The 19,978-nt window shown below is 45.9% G+C and overlaps 1 protein-coding gene and 1 long non-coding RNA gene across 2 annotated transcripts; one reads left to right on the top strand and one right to left on the bottom strand.

Moving 5' to 3' along the window:
- Positions 1–2,928: 2,928 nt before the first annotated feature.
- On the bottom strand, positions 2,929–15,184 carry LOC142557043 (uncharacterized). The gene is made up of 4 exons (XR_012822706.1): positions 15,133–15,184; positions 12,796–12,892; positions 3,939–4,001; positions 2,929–3,000 (listed from the first exon to the last, which is right to left on the bottom strand). It is a non-coding gene; the product is annotated as an uncharacterized LOC142557043 (long non-coding RNA).
- Positions 6,753–10,823, top strand: LOC142557895 (putative serine carboxypeptidase CPVL). Its single transcript, XM_075670100.1, has 2 exons — positions 6,753–7,059; positions 9,573–10,823. Exons 1-2 carry the CDS (start codon positions 6,753–6,755, stop codon positions 10,397–10,399), a joined length of 1,134 nt encoding a protein of 377 aa, XP_075526215.1. The 3' UTR covers positions 10,400–10,823.
- Positions 15,185–19,978: the final 4,794 nt, after the last annotated feature.

Raw genomic sequence — 19,978 nt, 5'->3', positions numbered from 1 at the left:
AACATAGAAGCTGGGGCCCAACAGTATTCCAGCGCCCTCTAGCAGCTTCCGGAGCAAGTATGAAGCTGGATCTCACATGCGCGCCGACCGACGCTGGCCGCCAGATCAGACCTAATGACCAGTTTCCTTACACGCACATCGGGGCGTTGTTCTCAGTGTCTGTGACTGTACCCTCGGTAGCGTGAAGGCGGTGGTAACATAGGTATATGCACCTGTGTCATGAAGTGTTTCTATAGCGTACGCGAACTGTAAAGGCGGGTATGCTATTAGCGCGTTTAAGCTAGCGACTGTTTAGCCACAGAAGTTGCGAATGGCGCTCTAATGTGTGGGTGACAAAAAAAAATCTGTAAGGGAGTTGTGAACTTGCTGTAGGCGCCAGTCTTACTGCAAGAGTGTTACAATTTCTTGCTTCCTCCCAAAGCTGGGCCAAACCAGTGGTTCACCAGTGGCATGCCGTTTGGGCCAGATTCGCTAGAAAAAGCTTTCCTGTGACTCTATAGTTAAGCAGCAGATCCCGTAGTCCTGTCACTTTTGACCACAGTTGTATGCTGTTGTAAACGCAACTGGTTTGAACTATGGGCTAAAAATAGAATTCACTCACGGGATTCGGTCCGTGGTTCAGTAATTTCCCGCGCAACACCCTATATGTGTACCGCAAAGATAGGCCATGTGTTTGAACTCACTGCAGAAAGCGTCGCATCACAGCTGTAAAACACAAGGCTGCGACGTATTCAGGACAAAGCAAGTTATCGCTTTAAAATTAGGAGTTCGGCGAATATCAACTTCTTTTGAATACTAATGTAATAGAAGTAGAACGTTTCGAATGTTTAACCAAGTAGTCAAACGCAGACGTACATATTTACAGAAGGAATATTATTTTCCGCTATAATCAGGCCTCACGCCTGTACTGACTAGTGCAAGAAAGACAGCTATCAGGAACGAAGGGTCACGTTTGCAGGATATCCTTAATTGCAATTAAAAAATAAATAAAAGCCACTCAACATTACAGTCTTTCTCACTCTCACTCTTTTTCTCACTTAAACACTCTTTCTCTCGAAACAAGACTGACACAGCTCACTAGGTAGGCCGTACATTCGCACGCACAGCACCATGCTTTCTGTAGCTTCGTTGCTGAAATCCTTGGGAGCAATCAAAATAATGTAATCGGCAGCAGGGACCCTTCGGCTTCGTCAAAAACACCTCGGTTCTACGCCACGAACGAGAAGCTTGAGCAAAGCACCAAGTGAAAGAGCCTCCGCGAACATAGGTGTTGTAGCCATTTTTGTTTATTCTGACAGTGTTGCCAGTACAAGCAACAGATTCTGGAGTTGCCAATAGGTAAGCGTATGAAGACACATAGAATTCTAAAGCGAAGATTTCTTTGTGAATCCTCCTCGAATTTCGCGACCGGGGCTGCTGTCCCGATGCTGCTGTAGTGTTCCACACGTGTCTGATGCTAGGATAAAACCTCGCCCCCACCCCAGCACAGCAGCCCGATGCCTTAACTGTTAAGCCACAGAAACACATGTCTCTGAACTAGTTAGTGCTTACCTAATTACATAATGAAGTGCAAGGGCACACCCACAACGAGACAAACAACATGTCATGAGGACTGCTAACAACTTTATTAAAAGACATTGAACTGCACTGTATATGCTCTTTCTAATGCGCAGACGGATCAGCCACAATCGACATACTACACTGAGTGTTTGTCGAAGCCAGCCAAATAATGAACTAATAACTAATGATAAATCATCAATTACGGGGAGCGCAACTTTTTTTTTAATCTTGCAAAATGGTTTTGCTGGCTCTGATAACAACCCACTGTAGCACGTAGTCTGTGGCTAATGCTTCTGTGCAGTGGAAAGAGCATATATAATGCGGCTGAATTCCTTTCAATCACCTGTAAAGTGATTTCTCTCTCTTGGTGGTTGCGTTCTTGTGCTACATCATGTCATTAACATTAGGCCGGAATCGCACGTATGCTTCTACCGTGCCAACGCCAGGTAGCACATTGAGAGGATCACTGCGTGCTGATTGTGATGATAATTTTCATACAATGGTACCCTCAACAGGGGATGTGCCAAGAATCTGGCGGTACATTTAAAATATGTAAGAAAAAATTAAGAAATACGAGCCAATATATGAGTTGCCGCGTTGCGTACAGCGGGGATGCGTGAGAGCACATACGGGACGCCAGATTTCTTTCTTTCCTACGCCGAAGACACAGATATGAAATGGGCAGATTCGTAGCATTTCCTTATTCGCTTCACGAAGGCTGCGCTTCACATAGATTCGAAAATGTGCGTTGGATGTGCATAATTTTTTCAAACTCACTTCTTTCCCTTCAAAATACTGCTTGAGAGCTATTTATGTAGTTAGTATAAGCTAGGTCGTCGTTGAGTTTACCCGCCGTGGTTGCTTAGTGGCTTTGGTTTTGCGCTGCTAAGGACGAGGTTTCGGGATCGAATCCCGTCCACGGGGGTCGCATATCGATGGGGGAGAAATGCAAGAATTAACACTCGTGTACTTAGTTTTAGGTGCACTTTAAAGAACCCCAGGTGGTCAAAATTGATCTGGAGTCCTCCTACGACGACGTGCCTCATTATCAGGTCATGATTATGGCACGTAAAACCTCATAATTTAACAGCGTTATATTCGTTCAATCACGATCGAAATTTGTAAGTCACTATGCATGATGTTCTCACGCTTCCTTCTCTTGCCTCAAAAGGCGATCCACTAGATCTCAGAAAAGCGATGACAGCGGACAGTTTCTGACGCCCTTGATGGAGAAGAAATCCGTGAAATCCGCCAGAGAAGCCAGCTTCGCGAAGATCTTCAGGATGAGGGCGAACGCCACGGCATACTCCGGCTTCATCACCGTCAACAAGGAACAGCAGGCGAATATGTACTTCATTTATATGGAAGCTCAGGTAAGGAATGCTTCGGTCGGCCCAGTCAGGAACCGTACGCGGTATGGTCACGTAGTAGCCACGAGTGCTGGGCGACAAGAATGCAGGCAAACAAACTAATTGGAAGGAGACGCTTTACTGGTCGAAATTGTGCCATTTACAGAAAGAAGAAAGCGCTGTGTGTTGGAGAGCAAACGGCCATGGCCAATGTTGTGTTTGACATTAAGAGGAAAAATCGAAGTTCGCCTGGCAATTTAATACGTAGGGCGCATAACAAGTGGCCTATTAGAGTTATAAGATGGATGCAAAAAAAAAAAAGAAAAATGAAGAGGTGCCGTTCAGGATGGCAGAGAACTGGGTGGTGTGAGGAAACTATAAAGTTTTCAGGCATAACAGGCAGTGAGCGCGTGCAAGACAAGGGTAACTGCAGGTTCCTGACAGACGCCTTTGTCCGGCAGGGATCATAAGGATGATGATGATGATGATGACGATGATGATGATGATAGCTCGGCGGCAGCGAACGCACGAATGCGGCCATTAGTCGTCGAATACAATGGCGCGCCTATCACGTTGTCCCTTATTTATAGCTGTTGTCTATCTAAATTCCAGCTAATTTTGAGCTAACTAGGCAATATCGAGAGCCCGCTAATGTAGTCGGTACATTCTGCATTCTGTATTTACTGCAGCATCAATTCCAGCCTCGACTCTGCCAAACTGCAAAATCATCTGCATCTCGTCGAAATATGGCGAGATATGTGGTTGAGGTCCTTCAACACACACACAAAAAAAAACGCTCAATTCCTTCCACCGTCGGGCCTAGCATATTCCGCAACATGTTACGCAATTTACGGCTCCCAAATATTTTCCTTACAGTCATATAAATAACTCGGCGTCTGCCTATCTCGTGACCTTACTTATACATGGTCGTCTCACACAATTAACATCACAAACGATGCTAACCGCACCCTCGCTTATTTACGCCGTGATTTGCATAACGCCCCGTGTTCTGTAGATAGTCTTGCTTACCAAATACTGGTACAATCGAAGGTCGAGTACGCCAGTGCGGCTTGAGACCCCGATCAGATTAACCTGTGAAAAATGTGGCAATCGGTCCAACATAATTCTGCGAGGTTCAATTATTCACAGCATACTTTCATCTAACTAATGTCACAGCACTCGAATACGTACCGGGAAAGCTTTCAGTATCAGATGCCGCCGCAAAATTTCGAGGCTTTCTGCATTTCAATAACTCTTTTTTTCACTCATCGGCAAAGCACGCCGTCATCACACCCACTTATCTACTATCGCTTCACATCAGTCACCAAAAATCCTTCACCTGCCGACAGTTCTGCTCATGTGACTTCATTTTTCGTCCAGGCGACAAAATATTGGAACAGGTTACCCGTAGATGCCGTAAACACCGAACCTGAGCAACACAAATCGGTTCTTACGGACATTACAGTCTTATGCCTTGATCGCTCTTTTCATGTTGCAACGCGCTGCAGACATGTTTATATATGTATATACATATCAAGCGCACTTACGTCTTTATTTTACTGCGCTAAATATTACTCATGTCCACATTAATTTATTTTACCCCTATACGCGTTGTATTTGCTAAGTGGTTGTATTTGTTATTCATAGTTATTTTGCATTGTAGTAATTAGCGTTCTTTTTTGTAGTTGACTTGTTTCTATGTATACTTGACCATACCTCATTTAAAGCCCCGGAAAAGGAGTATTTCAGCTACAAAAATAAATAGGGTGTATAGAGTGTGTTTCTGCATGTGGCTGCAAGATTCGTCACACACAAAAATTTATTAGCGTGGCCGCAACTCGTGGGATGATACAAATGTGATAACGGGTGTCACGCTTAATCAGACATGACCTATGTGGCACTGAAACCAGATAAGATATTCACTTACGAGATAAGGTATCGGTGAGCTCAAATACCGGAAAAGCGATTCAACAATTGGTGAATTTTAAAGGGCAACTATTACCAAGGGCTAAATTATTTGCCATCTTGCTACTACCTTGACCACTGAGAAATAAATTACCAGAGTTGACCGATTATTAGCAGGAGGTGCTTTGTATTAGTGTGAGGTAACATGCATAGTGAAACGTTGACATTTCTCGCGTCAAATGTTACAATGTATAGGTCTTCTACAAAATGCCTAGCTACAGTGGTTGGTTAGATCGTTTCAGGCATTGCGCTCTGATCGGGCTTTCGAATCTGAATGTCTCGCCAGATGTTTCTGTGCTTAACTACAATATCCTGGCGAACTGCTTGCTATAAGAGTGCGGAAATGTGAGTGCAATAAATCTGTAAATGCTTTTGCACAGCGCTGCGACTGTGAATTTGAGCGCACATGGCTTTCAAAATGTTTGCCTAATTAAATTAACGGGATTTTAATTAACACTGAAACACTCACTCTGATTTGCTTAGATGGCATGTACGAGCAACTTACGCAATTACGCAATCGCTACGTCGTAATTGAGGTAGAACCCAATCTTCCCTCTATGAATAAAAGTATTTTGCAAATTATTTGAACCACAGCTATGTACAAGGGAATACAGACAGAGCGGTATGCTACCCTGCCGTCCTCGCTGCCAAAAAATTTGAAACACCCTAAAACAGCAGAAAAAGGGGCAAGTATGCAAGAAACAACAAAACAACACCAGGGAAACTACAAGATGAAACAAAAACAAGAACGATCCTTCGTTCTAGTGTTACCTGACATAATAACAAAAATTGTGCTGAATAATTTTACTAAAGAAAAGTATTGAGCAGTTGTACTAGAAGACGGGGAGACTTGTCTTGAGGAAGTGAACACAAAGAGATAATAGACCAAAACTAGGAACCGATGGCACGGATTCTCCCAGTTTCAGCTCAGTGTTGTTACAATAGCACAGTCCTTTCTTTCTTTTTTTCTCTCAAAGTCAAATTGTACACATCCGTATACGCCAATAAATTGTACAGCGGTTTATGAGGGATGTGTTAGGGGAGGGCTCTGGCCAATTTGGAGCACCTGGGGTTCTCTAATGTGCGCATAAATATAAGGGTGCGAGCATTTTGGCATTCCTTCTCCATGAAAGTGCGTCTGCCAAGGCTGGGAATCGCACCAGCAGTCTCGTGCTTCGCAGCAAAGCACCGCAACCTCCAAGTCAGCGCGACCGATTGTTCATTTTGTCTTAGTGCATGCAGTACTTGCCTGACTTCAACCACGCAAACTAATCTTGCCCAAATAGGCGAAGTGAGAGACTGGCCAAATGAGTAGCGAACTCTAAGGAACGCTTGGGTTCCCAATCCAAAATATTGTTCACAATAAAGACCAGCGAATAAAACATAGAGTGTTCAGTACGCTTCAGTATACCAGGAGATCATTTACAAATTTTTACAGGATTTTTAAATATCTCCTGTTTTAGATAACTTAATCCTAGTTCTTCAGTTGGCTTATTCAGAGAGGCGGGCATTACTTGCACGATAAATTGAAACACATACTCAAATATCAAAAATATATTTCAAAATATGATCACACCTCCCATATGACGCAAGCAAGAAGCATACATCGTGGAAAGTGTCCCGTCATGTCCGGCCAACGTGCGTACCATGGTCTGGGCTTTGGATCTCCCGAATCCCTGTGGTGTTTTGAGCGTGCCGAAACGTCCATTAGATTTCTGTACTCTTTTGGTATGCGCCTTACTTCGTGTCTTTGCACAACATGCATTTCCCCTGCCAGACGGGTTGCCGACAGTCTTTGCACTTCGATGTCGTATAATTTGTGCAATTTGTATCTTCGACTTTCGTCCTCATCAGATCAATCCCGAGCGAGCGCCGCTCATGATATACCTCCAAGGAGGTCCCGGCAAGTCGGGCACATTCGGCCAGTTCCTGGAGGTCGGTCCTCTGGGTGTCAACTCGGAGGGGATCCTCTACCGGAGACCGCACACCGTCCAGAGGATGTTCAACGTCATCTTCCTAGACCAGCCGATAGGGTCGGGCTTCAGCTTCAGCAAGTCCCCAATGGGCTACGCGCGCAGCATCGACGACTGCGTGGCGGGCCTGCGAGAGTTCCTCAGGCAGTTCCTGCTGCTGTTCCCGGAGAACAGGAACCGCGAACTCTACGTCACCGGCGAGAGTTACGGAAGTGAGTTCGGAGCGTTCACCGAAAGACACGGCGAGACTTTTACGGCTTGAGGACATAAAACTTAACGTTTAGGGAAGGGCTAGATGAACACCGTGTAGGCGAAGGGAAGAGTCGGAGGAAACTTCGTCCGGTCGAGAGCATTCGCGATGAAAATAAAAGTAACGCCAACTAATGTGAAAAAAAAACCTATGTGGAAGTATTCAGATTTCACCCGAAGAACGAGGAGTGGAAATCTATAGCAAGGTTTACCACTGCCCTTGACCTCTTATGTCCATGTTGAAGCAATACGGGGGTGCAGTGTCTTGGCGCGAAATAGAAAGAAAGGCAGCTGCTGCAGAGTAGCAGAAACGGAGCCCTGGCAGCTGTACTTGGTCTCTCGCAACACTAGCATGATGAGGAGTGCTGCCATAGGCGTTACAGACGCCGCACCTCATTGGTGCACGAGATGGGAGGCAAAGTAAACCATCGGCATTGCTAGGTTGAAGCTTACTGTCCGATCCGTTGAGACGACTGTGGGAACCACGGTGGGGTCGTGACTGCGCTGGAACACAAGCACTAGCCATCCATGGCAGCCATAGGGGAGGGGGTATGCGCACAGCTGTAGCTTTTGTGCCCAAAACATTCGGGCCGGCAGCGCGGAAGGCCAAACACAGATCTGGCTCTGCGTCAGAGCCGATTGAGTGGGCTGTGGAGGTGCGTGCGCACTTCGTCACGTCTGGCGGCCAAACACACTGCGCCTCTCTCGCGTTTCTCGTGACTTCTTCACGTGTGGACTGGGGACGCGCCGTCGTTAGCATGACGGCGGCGGTGGTCCCGGCTCCGCAAGATGGGAAGTAGCGTCCGTGCAATTGTCATGGCAATGAAATAGGGCGTTTATGCTTGCACGCTGGCACATGATTCACAACTGATCGAAATTCATTCACCATGAATTCATATTCATTGTTGAGGTTGATTCAGAGATTCATTGTTTCCTTCCTTCACATTCATTGCTCACAATTCATAAAAAGGTCATTTCCGCCGTACAGTTTGAGCTAACGCTGGTTTTGCTGACAGCAACAATTGGAGTTCATGTCACATGTACATGCCCGTCGAGCGTCTCAGCAAAGAAGAGGTGAATGCTCCCCCGTTATAACCTCCTAACAAGCGCCCTCTCCTGCAAAGTAATCGACATGGCAGTAGTGACCTTGAGCCAGAGCATACACGTGTCATTGTTAATCACTTCGTCCTCAGGATACTTGGGGGATGTTGGAGTTTCTTCTGATTGAATTAGGAGATATAATGAACTCATCAACGCAAATTACAGTACTTTTGCAGCGAAACCTACATATCAGCGCTCCTTGTGTTTGTCTCGCACAGAAAATCACGTCACGTTTTGTTCCCCCCAAAACAAAGAAAATAACCTTTAACAAACAGTTACTTCGTGCTCTAGTCAGTGTAATAATTCCAACCCCTGCTACTAAATAAGCACTTTGCACACCAAACCAAAGGACTGTTGCTCAAGCCGCGGTTGCTCAAGCCGCGGGCTGTGTAACTCTTTCCGGAAGACCATACGCACGGATACAGAGATGGGCTCTGCAATAAATTTAATTATGTGGGGTAGCTTCCACAATGCATTTTATTATTCGGTAGATTTCGATGCCCATCTTCATGCACTAGTGAAATTTACTAGAACTTTCGCGGAAGTGTAAGTAGTCTAAAAAGGGGTCTTGAATGTGCGTAGACTTGCGCAAGTAGTAACAGTTGAAGGTGAACCTATGGTACGTACTTCTATGAAATGTGAATATAATTAAAAAACTTTTGTGCATTTATTTGCTTTATTTACTTTGTTTATTTTTCCCAGTGTATTGTCCAGTGCTGCAAGCTGGATCTTTGGTCAGGGAGCCAAGACCTTGTGAAGCGTTTTGCCTGAAGCCTTTGTCTCCCGCAAGAATAGTGCACTCTTTTCGCAAATAGACATGCTAAACTTCACTTGAAAGTAGAGAGGGAGGGAGAAAGAAAGCGCTCTGGTTAGTCTTTTGACAAACACCCCGGTGAGGCCTGCGTTATCTTGAACGTATTTTTGGGAAACATTCCTGTAGGTGAACCGTTCTCGGAGCATAGTTACAGAGATCTCCCTAAAGAAATGGAACATAAAGCGCGTGGTTTGTCATCTCCAACGTCCACTACATCGTACTGCAATTAGGCGGCTGTGAGACACTTGATCAACGCTAGTGGGAAATGCAGGTGCCGCTAGGAGTTTCCTTTAGTCCGTGCACAATGTCCCTCAGCTATTTGTAGCGTTGTCGCAGTCAGGCAGATTCCTCTAGTAGCTATTGAGCTTTTCCCAGCCGCCAGTTAGCGGCGGCATAAGCGGCCAATGTGGAGGGCATGCCACGCGATCGAGTGGTGGACTTCATGAAAGCGCAGGGATAACATGTACACAGAGACGTAAATACACCGGTCACGTTTCACCCGTCATCCTTGTCCATGTTGAACCCGAACACAGTGCTCGCTAATTTTCATTCTCTCTTCAGCTCGTGCAGCCATAACCCTGGCTCACAGCCTCATGACGAATCCGGATCCCGGTCTAGCGCTCAAGGTGTCCGGCGTGATTACTGGGTCTCCAGTCTTCGGCTGCGTCCTAGACCTCATGGACTCTGCCGACACGCTGTACCACTTCGGCATGCTCGACACCTACGGGCGCGACATGTTCGCACAGGCGATGCACCGTATCCGCCAACTGTGGACCACCAACCTCACTGTGGCACTGAACCTCCTTAGTCACACCATCTTCCGGCTGCACCATTCAGCCAGTCTCTTCACTAACCTCACCGGTTACAGTGACCACGCGAGCCTGTTTAGTGACGAGAGGCCCCAGGAGTTCGTCCACTACTACCGCTACATGCAGAAGCCGCTGTTCAAGAAATCTCTGCACCTGTGTTCCCAGGCTACAGTGGAGAGTACCCGGCTGCTGGTCATGCTCTACCTTGCCGGCGACTACATCGTCGATCTCCGAGAAAAAGTCGAGTACCTGCTCGACGCTACAAAGATGCTGGTCGTCTCGGGGCAACTAGACACAGTGTTCCCCATGGTGAAGCAAGAAAAATACTTGCTGTCGCTCAACTGGACGGGAACAGCGGCACTGAGAAAGGCAGCGAGGAGACCCTGGCATGCGTCCGGATCCGGGTCGACGCTTCTGGGCTACGTCAAGACGGCCAAGAACCTGACATACGTGGTCATGGCTCGCTCGGGACACCATGTGCTGTTCGACTCCTCTGAAGCCGCGTACAATATGATCGAACGCTTTGTGACCGGCGTCGAGATTGTAAACTCCAGACGAAAAGTACTGGCTGTGAATTAGCGCTCTTAACATCGCCGCCAGATTTGAAAGTAGGAATGAGGGAATGCCTTTAAACATGAGTGGCCTGATCGATTATTGCCAATAAATCGAATAGAAATGAGGCATTCCTTGTAAGGGCCTTGTGAGACACGCTAGGACGTTCAACGGAGGCTCAAGAGTGTAACCTTGTGTTGAGGTAATTACTGCCACGACAATTGGCTCAGTGATTATGAACCAGTATATATGTAATGGGGTAGGAATGATTCAGCCGCCACACAACGTTTACGTGTACGTGAAATGAGTTAATTTTTGTTAGAGCACTGTGTATATGCGATGAACGCGAACAATAACGAAGATATAGTAATGCAGACAGAAAATGCTATTACATTCACTTTATTCCCGGAACCAACGTCGTAACAGACAACGACTCTGAACGCTGCTTTTGTACGAGCGAATAAATGTTATAAATAGCAATAAAAAAGTTAAAATCAGAACTGCAGCTTTAATCCCATGCTGTCTTCCTCAGTGCATGTACTCGTGCCCAAATGTTTATTTGCGCAAAAGTCTTGAACTCAGCGCCTGTATGCTAATTGGTTTTGTTTTCTAGGCGTCATTAATGTTGACGCGTTGTCAGTAGACATATTTGCAGCTGTATACAGGCAGAATTCTTAAGTGTGCGTAGGGGATCAACTTAGGAAGCCGGCCCCTGATTAATATGTCTGTTGCTGTTCGATGTCTACTTCCCGGAATGGCCTACCGATCAGGTCCGGTTAAGTTTTAAATTTTGTTACTGGTTCTATTTAGATTTATTTGCGCAATTCTAAACGAAGCGCGCTCCTTCGTGTTACCAAAAACGAACGCATTGTTGCATTTCATTTCATTTCGTCCTACTTTTATGATGGCGGATACCCACTGTGAGGGATTGCAGTTCTCTCTTCTTTTTTTCTTTATGTTTTTATTTTCATGCATAGTAGAATTATACAGTAATTAATTAAACGTACGCCATGCGTAGGATGCAGCCACACAGGAACAACGCCATAACGTAGGATGCAACAAAGCGTATGCCATGCTAATCCCTACTTTCCTTAGTATAATTATTATTACACTAGAGTCTTCTCAGCATATATTGCGCAAACAAGGTTATTATTTCTTTTACCTTAGAGCGTCCATTCATTTGGTCTCATAGCTAAATTACACATACTTTTTCATTCCAAGTTATATCTATTCCTGTTCTTTATTTTTAAATTTGTTAACTGAGCATACAACTACCCGATTTCTGACCCATCACCCATTGTGGGTGCGTGCATATTAAAGGGGCGTCATCATCAGCTACTGCGCGGCACAAAATTTTCACCATGATGTGGTAGCCTTGGAACGATCTAAGCTTCTGTGGAGCCTAAAAATTGGCCTCGACGTGTAGGGAGTTACCAACCACGGAGGCGTGAATGCGCATATTTGGAAAGAAATTAGAGGTAAGCACTTGTCACGCCTTTGGCTGATGACACGGCGTGATGACCACTTCGCATGCATGGCAAAGATTTATTCGCAGCATGGATGACAGTGTTGTTTCAGTCCGCGGACAAGCACAACGTTGCTCAGCTGCATAGAATTGTATCGTAAGCAGCTAGCCTACTTAAATTAATAGGAGGACACAGCGAAGGAACCGATGGAGACAAAGGAGGCGCCAAAGTACACAAACGCAGCGCTTACTTTCAACACAAAAAAATTAATGTTGCCCGGGGGGGGGAGGGGGGCGGGATAAACCTTTGTTATAGAACCACCACTTTATGATCGCCGGGCCTAAGCATCCCATCATAAAGTGCTCATAATTTTGCCGGTGCGCAGCTAGTTTTCTAGTAAGCACTTGGAAAAAGAAACGAGGAGATCGCACATGCGCGCACAGCCTGCTCGGAATGTTATCGCACCGTGGCACTTGAATCTAAGGAGGTGAGCTCTTTTTACACAAGGCTAACGACGGACAACTGATGCAGTTTGTTTCCGCGCGTTAAATTGCGGCAGCATCGATAATTTGTCTACCAAGGCTTGATTTGTTTCTAGATATAATCTTGCATTTGTCGAAGACAGGATTACGCCCAGAGCGGCAATAGTGCACGCCTAGATGACCTTGAATTGTGGTGCTGACATTGTTGTGGTGTTCCCTAAGCCGATCGGTAATGCATTGCTAGTTAGCCCGATGTAGACTTTACCACGTGAGATAGGTATCTGATATACGACACACTGGGCACATTGTGCGTAACACTGTCTGTGATTAGTTTTGCACTGAGCCTTCTCTTGGAAAAGAGCGCAAGTTTGCGTACTCAGTGACAGCAGTTTTCTAGGCACCGAAAAAAAGAACATCAACGTTTGCGCGCCTACCATCTTAAGGTAGCGTCAAATTCCATGAAAATATGGAATACCTGCTTTAGTGTTATCCAGGCTTGGCCCTTCTGTAAACTGTGTCCGTGTGCGACCAGCTCTTTTTACTTTCTTAAGTATGCCTTCCGGGACATCAACCTGCAAACATAAGGCATATTAAGCTGCACTGGAGCGGTATACCTGCGACTGAAACTTTTCTTGCGCCTTGTGGACACAGGACTTCTTCAAGGCATTTGTAAGGCAAGAGAATACAGCAATTCTCTTCACGAGTTTAGATTGTGCAGACCCGAATGGAAGTCATGGCTTGTTCGCCCTTGGTTCAAACATCCAGCACACGTGTTGTCTCAAAAACTGAACGCGCAGGTCTAAAAACCGAATGTGATATTCTTCAGAAAGCCCATGCGTGACGGTTAGTGGACTTAAAGGGCCTCTGAAACGGTTCGGACAAATTTTGTGGACGCGTAGGGTACAGCTTAAGTAGAACATTCGCACCACAATTTAAGTGAAGCGTTACGTATTAATGGAGCTACAAGCGATTAGAAGCTACCCTCCTCTCTAGCCATGCTTTTCCTCCTCAACTCGTTCGCCGAGCGAGTGGGGCTAAGCTCCGCCTTCACTGGCTCAGCGTCACGATGCGACGTCACATCGTCCACTTCCGTTTGTTTTGGAGCCCGCCCCCACCCGCGCGAGACCGCACCGCTAGCCGCTTGGCCGTCGACCCCAAGCGAGAGCTATCGAAGCAGCGTGCGTTGCGAGCATTCTGTCGTAGCGCCGAACGTGTCTTGTATTCCGGTAACCACAGGCAAGCTGGTCATTTCGGCAAATGACTGTAGGCATAAACTCAAGCTGATGAAGGAACTTTAGCGTAGACGTACGTGAGCAGCCTGATCGGTCTGCACGGTCCATACACTTGCTGGTGCAGCGCTTAACCAGCCAAACAAAGCGCTAATATTGCTCTAACCAAGTGTAAAACATTTTAAACATTTATAAAAACAACGAGTTCATGATTACACTCCTGCGAAAAATACACACCAGCAGCAAAGAAGAATACGCTTCGTTGCTGCTACTGTGTATGGTTGAGCTCTGTGCCACCAGGTGGCTGCACCGTGCAGACCATTCGCATTTGCCCTTCTGCTCATCTCATGGCTCATCCCGTTACGGCAAAGTCAAGCGGCCAGACTCTGTCCCCTTGCGCTTGCGTTTTCCCTAATACCGGACTCGGGAAACGCTATTGCGTTAGTAACCTTCCGGTGTAAAGTGACGGCCACAAACGCGCAAATCCTGGCGCCGATCGGATAGCGGCAGTCCGATGCGCAGCAGCCAGTTCGCTCGTACGCTGCCTTGCAGAGGGACACGATGTCGCAGCTTGACATATTGCCAGTTGCTACGTTTGCAGTCCACAAGGCAACAAAGTCGAATCATAGTGCTCGCGAAAAGACTGAGACCGACTCTGACCGCGGAGCTCTCTTCAAAATGGAGTACGTTGTAAAACAAGCAGACGACACATGCTGTGTGCCGGAAGTGCTTAAGTGTACTGAAAAATTATTCTTGTGCATTCTCTTTATGTTACTTTCTTTTCATAAAAACAAATTAACTAACATTCCAACTATTACGAAGATCATTTGTTTACCATAAAGTTGGAAAAATTATCGATCACGCGCCCTTGTCAGCCAATCGGATAGCTCGCCCCACTGACGTCGTATGGGTGATTTCGGTCATATGGGTAGGGGCGGCTTAAAATTCTGCCGAGCAGTGCGCTGCGATCGGCAGCGATGTGCATATTTAAAACCTTATAATAAATTACACGCTTTACGCGGAGCACTTAGATGTGTCAATTAAAGATCAGAAGGACCTACTCTAACGACTCAATACGTTTGTAGAAAATCGTCAAAAGCGTTTCAGGGTCCCTTTAAAACATTTTCAAAAACAATAAGCACATTTTTCACTGCTACAGTAAAATCACCGTTACCTGGCACGTCAGGAAGAATTAAAAAATCGTTAGCGTATCTAAGCATACAAACAAAGTTTAAACCATGCAACTGGATGTTAAGATTCCTCTCACACTTGGCTAAGGATAAGTCACTGAGTACAGGCGCTATCGAAGAACCAATACAGATGTCCTCCTTCTGCGGGTAAGTTCCATTGGCCAACATAGCATAATTAGACGTCAAGATACACATGCAACAGTTCCAAAAAGCCACCGGCAGTGATACCTGCTTCATCATGAAAGACAACACCGCCATGTCTGTCTATTTTCTCTACTATGGAACACAAAAGCCCATTGCGTGGTGGAGCATAAAATATGTCCTTTATAGCAAATCAAAAGGCCTTTGCACAAAAATTCATGTGGTTAGTCACGTAACGTCCGACCCACGCACCAAGGGAGAACGGCCGCGCCCGCCAGCCCCGGCGACTGTATCTTGAAAGCCACCTGCGATGAGAACAGAGTCCGCCATGAGTTGTGTTTTCGTGGCTTACTTCGTGTTGATGCTAGATGCAGCGCACAGGCCAATTCGCTTGCCGCTGCTCCTACGTTTCCTCGGTACAGTGTTTTGATAGCGAGATTCCGCGGTCATCGATTGAGATGTGTTCATTAAAAAAATTAAATTATGGGGTTTTAAGTGCCAGAACTACCTTATGATTATGAGGCACGCTGTAGGAGAGGACTCCGGATATTTCGACCACCCGGGGTTCTTTAACGTGCACCTCAACCTAAGTAGACGGGTGTTTTCGCATTTGGCCCCCATCGAAATTCGGCCGCCGTGGCCGGCATTCGTTCCCGCGACCTCGTGCTTAGCAGCCCAACGCCACAGCCACTGAGCAACCACGGCGGGTAAGAGATGTGTTCATGTTGGCTTGTCCGTGCGTCACACCATGCTTGTTAATTTAATTAGTCTGCCTGTGTGTACAATTTTACACGCCCGATAAAACTACTATCCTTACTTCCGATAGATATCCATTAATTTGCTATTGCTATCGATGCTTGGCCTTGCGGGCGAAAGTACGGCATTTTTTTAAATAGGAGACTAATATTGCCCAAGAGCAAAACACCCAGTATAATAAATCATGCGCATCCTCTTTTAAACAAAATAAGTATGCTCAGAAGGCTACATTGAATGGTAATATCTTACTGCGTAGGAATTACACAACTAGAAAACTCAAGCGTTGGTCCTTAATCACGTATTGTCCACCATAAGCTCGTCGTCCATTATTCTCAATCTCTCTCTGTACAATTTACCCGTCTTGTACTGTGGGAAAGGCAGCGTGAGCAATTCCTTAGCCGGGATTTAGCGAACCAATTCCTTATCGTGGGCTTCGAAGTAAAACAAGCAATGGCGGCTAAAGGACGAACCACAGACGGCACAGACGTGGCTTGTGTAGGCGAATAGATTGGCAAAATAAGTGACACAACTAGCTCGCACAAACTCACAAATCGTTTTTACAGCTACACGCTCACTCACACGCTCTACTAACATTCAGTCATCGGCGTTCACTCACTCTGCTATACAGCCGCACCCATATTTACTCGGAAACACTAACCCACGTTCACACTTGCTTTCGTTCACGCTTACAGCGATCAAGGCAGAAAGCTGGGCTAGTTGGTGTGTCATCATTATTCAAAAGACTAGCGCAAAATAGCAGGGACAAAGACAGAGAAGACGACAAGACGAGCCCTGCTATTTCGCGCTAGTCTTTTGAATAACGCTTACAGCAAACACCCACAAATACTCAAGCCTGCGTCCACTCGCAATCACCAACACTTATATCGGTGTCAGACGGTCGCTTTCAATCGTAACCGGGCCTGATTCGGAATGAGCACAATCGGGATCGAGTGCTGCTACACGGTCGCTTTAGTTCACAGCTTTTCTCGATCCAGGTTCAGACAATCTTCATCCGTGCCATCCGCCCATCGCGATCGAGCCTCTAGATCGCGATCGTAGGCTACCGACCTCGTACTTCTGAGAATCGTAGACTGTCAGCACTCGATAACAGCATTACCCGCAATGACCAATTCAAGAATATTTTTTTAAAAATTATCCACTTTACATCAAATATTTTTACAGCATATTAGAGATTTCGTAGGGTTTTGGATCCACAAATGACACCTGATGCGCTTGAACTCGCCAAACTTGATCCGACTCTTTGGACCGTGTAGCGGTACTCATTATCGTGATCAAGAAAAGCGATACTGATCGCGTTGGATTGCCTTCGGAAGTGGACGTGTGACACCGGCATCTCTCGCATTGTACTCATCCCCACTGCAACTCGCTATCACCGTATTTCATTTGTACTCGAGTAGGGCTACAATTCGTTGCTATCGGTTATATTCGCGCCCACCGGCATTCGTTCTTCTTAAAATCCCATCCGTTCACTCAACGGTGCTCATAGTGATTGCTGTGCGGAGCAGCGCACAAGACTGAACAAAAAAGAGAAGATGGATACGAGGCAAACGGTGCACTCGCTAATAATAATTATTCTGAAACACAGAGCCTTCAATAAGTTTACAAGCGCGAGACAACGTGAGGGGAAAAGCTACTTCCTATCACTGAAGAAAAAAATCTAAGAGACAGAAACATCCTCTTCTTTTTCAGTTCAAGTTATGCGTCAATGTTTATGCAAGGCCTTTCCGAAAAGATAATTCAGAAAAGAAAGCATGACTGTCTTTGTGCAGCATGACTGTCCTTATGTGGCATGACTGTGTGCGTAGAGCGTTTTCCATTTTATTCCGATAGCAATTATATGGACACACTAGGCACATTACTGCCGGCGCCGTCGGCGTCGCCGTGAGGTTCCGTATGAGTGAAAGCGTGTGAAGCTGAGCCGGCGAACGCGGTTCTATCTCGCGTGTGCGAGCGAGCAACGCGGCCCGGATACGTGCCCTCGCCCGTGGCGCGCGAGGCAGGGGGTTCAGGCGAGGGAGGAGGGGCGTTCTTCTCCGGCGGCTGCTAGGGTGCCTCGTTGTCGTTCTCGCCAGCCGCTCCGTACAAAGTGAAGACAACCGCTGCGTCTACAACGGCGATGACCACGCGAATCGTAGACGCCGTGGTAGACGCCTTTGGCGGACGCCGTAGGGACGCGTTGCCGCGCTCGTGTGTAGTGAAAGCGATCTGCTACGTGGCCAACTTCGCGCCGGCATGGGCCTCATCTTCAAAGCGATCTGCGATGTTTGCAGAGTGCGTGTAGTGCCGGTAACTTCTCAGGCGCGGTGCTTTTGACGTTTCGTTCGCGTTAAAGCGAGAGATGCATGAAGCTCAATTCACTTGCAGCTGCCGCGATTCCTCACTCCAAAATGTTGACAGCGAGTTTGCAAGCTCATCGAGCATGATGTGTTCATGTTCACCTGTGCGCGCGTGACACCGTGCTGGTTGATTTAGTTGACACACGGTGAGGGGCTAGTTGGTTTGAATCCATGATGGAATGTGTAAGCGCGACTGAACAAGGACGTACAAAAAAGCAGACACACAAAGACAGCGCTGTCTCTGTATGTCTGTTGCTTTCTACGTCCTCACTGAGTCACGCTTACGCATTCTATCAGTTAATTAGTTCATTCAGTTAGTAAGCGAATGTTTAAAAGTTTATACCGCCGATAAAACTATTATCCTTACTTCGTGCAGCTATCTAGTAATTTGATGTTTTCTTTCTTTGTAGCTGTTGCGGAATCTCCAGAAAAAGCCTGAAGATATGCAGGTGATTGCTAAAATGTCTGTTGTACTTTTGCTGTGCCTAATGCCTTGTTCACCGTCGCAAGAAGGTCCGCCTGTGGGATCTACATTGTCAAGGTCAGTAACCTGGCTCGAATTTTGCGGGCGATATACAGAGATATGTTCAAATATGGATGAAAAAAGAAAGTTCTCTCAGAAAGAATCTCCGGATTACTGTAGGCGGAAATGCGAACAACATTGAAGCAATGTGGCGAGATACCCTATAACCACCACCGAAAGACGTCATGCATGACGAGTGTGGTCTAGCCTGACTCCTCTCTCGCGATTCCCGCTGAACACCTTACGCCATCTAGTGGCGCTACCGCTTGAAGAAGCACAAGTGAACGTGTTTAAGCAGGGGAGCGTTCTAAAAAAAATTAAAGTTTATCAAAATTCTGTTTGCGTCCAGTGTTCCAAAGCGTTTCTTTTGGGAGGGGGGGGATGACATCTTCGTGCATTATTGTATAGCGTGTAGATGAGGACGCAAAAAGGCACATTAAAGATGTGTCTGTGTGTTTCCTGTGACTTCTTGCATCCTCGTTTGCATGCGCTACAATGTTACTCTGAGAGCGTTAGCGAGCTCTTCCTTGAGCTAGTAATCAAGCACATATTCGCAATTGCTCACTTGCGAGAGAAATTTAAGAACAAGAATTTTATTTGTTCACTCACGAAAACAAAAGCACAGTAACAAGATATACAGAAGGGGTCCCAAAGCTCAAGGATGTAAGGGGACCTCCTGTTATAATTAGAAAGAACAAAACAAATTACGTTAGAGCAAATGCAGCAAAGTTGTAAAGTTGTCTTCAAATAATTACGCATGACAGCAAAAGAACGGAAACATTATATAATAGTATACAGAATTGCGTTTTGAACAAATAAAAAGTAACAAAACAATTCAGGCTAACGCAAATACAGCGAAGAGGTAGAATTGTTAACATGTATTAATGCAAGAAAACAAGCAAATTGAAAACATGGCATAACGCTGTACAGAATTGCATATTGTACTGAATTAAAAACAAAACAAATGAGGGGTAGTGAAATGTAGCCGAGACGCAGAGGTTTAACAAGTACTGACAGAAGGAAGCAAGTGGACTGAGACATGGTGAAATGTTAAGCAAATATAATGGTTTACACATAATGAAGCAAGCAGAACATGTTAAATTACATCACAGTATTCACAAATTAAGTAAATATGACAATAAATGCTTTTCAAAGCTGCCTATACTAGGAGACAGCTTTATGTCCGTTGGAATGCAGTTCCAGAAGGACATCGCTGTGAACGCAGAAGTTAATTTACCAAAATTAGTTCTGATTTTACGTAATAAGAAGTTGTTAGCCAATGCAAATCGAGTTTTATTATGATTAGCAAGTTGTTCAGTGTTAAAGAGAGAGAGACAACTTTATTTATCCCATCTTAAAGGGAAAGGAAGTGCGGGAAGAAGGCGAGGGAGGTTATCCTACTCGCGGTAGGCCTCCTCTACCACATCAGCCCACCTCAGGATAGCTTCCTGAAGTTCGGGGT

This window comes from Dermacentor variabilis, chromosome 9 (genome assembly GCF_050947875.1).
Source record: "Dermacentor variabilis isolate Ectoservices chromosome 9, ASM5094787v1, whole genome shotgun sequence".
Classification (NCBI taxonomy): domain Eukaryota; kingdom Metazoa; phylum Arthropoda; class Arachnida; order Ixodida; family Ixodidae; genus Dermacentor; species Dermacentor variabilis.
Note: the sequence above shows the minus strand (reverse complement) of the source record. Positions and strands in the feature narration are given on the sequence as shown.

Excerpts from the sequence above, each read along its gene's own strand:
- LOC142557895 (XM_075670100.1), top strand. The coding sequence starts at position 6,753 with ATGATATACCTCCAAGGAGGTCCCGGCAAGTCGGGCACATTCGGCCAG. Across the intron at positions 7,060-9,572 it reads CACCGGCGAGAGTTACGGAA|CTCGTGCAGCCATAACCCTG; the intron begins GTGAGTTCGGAG and ends TTCTCTCTTCAG.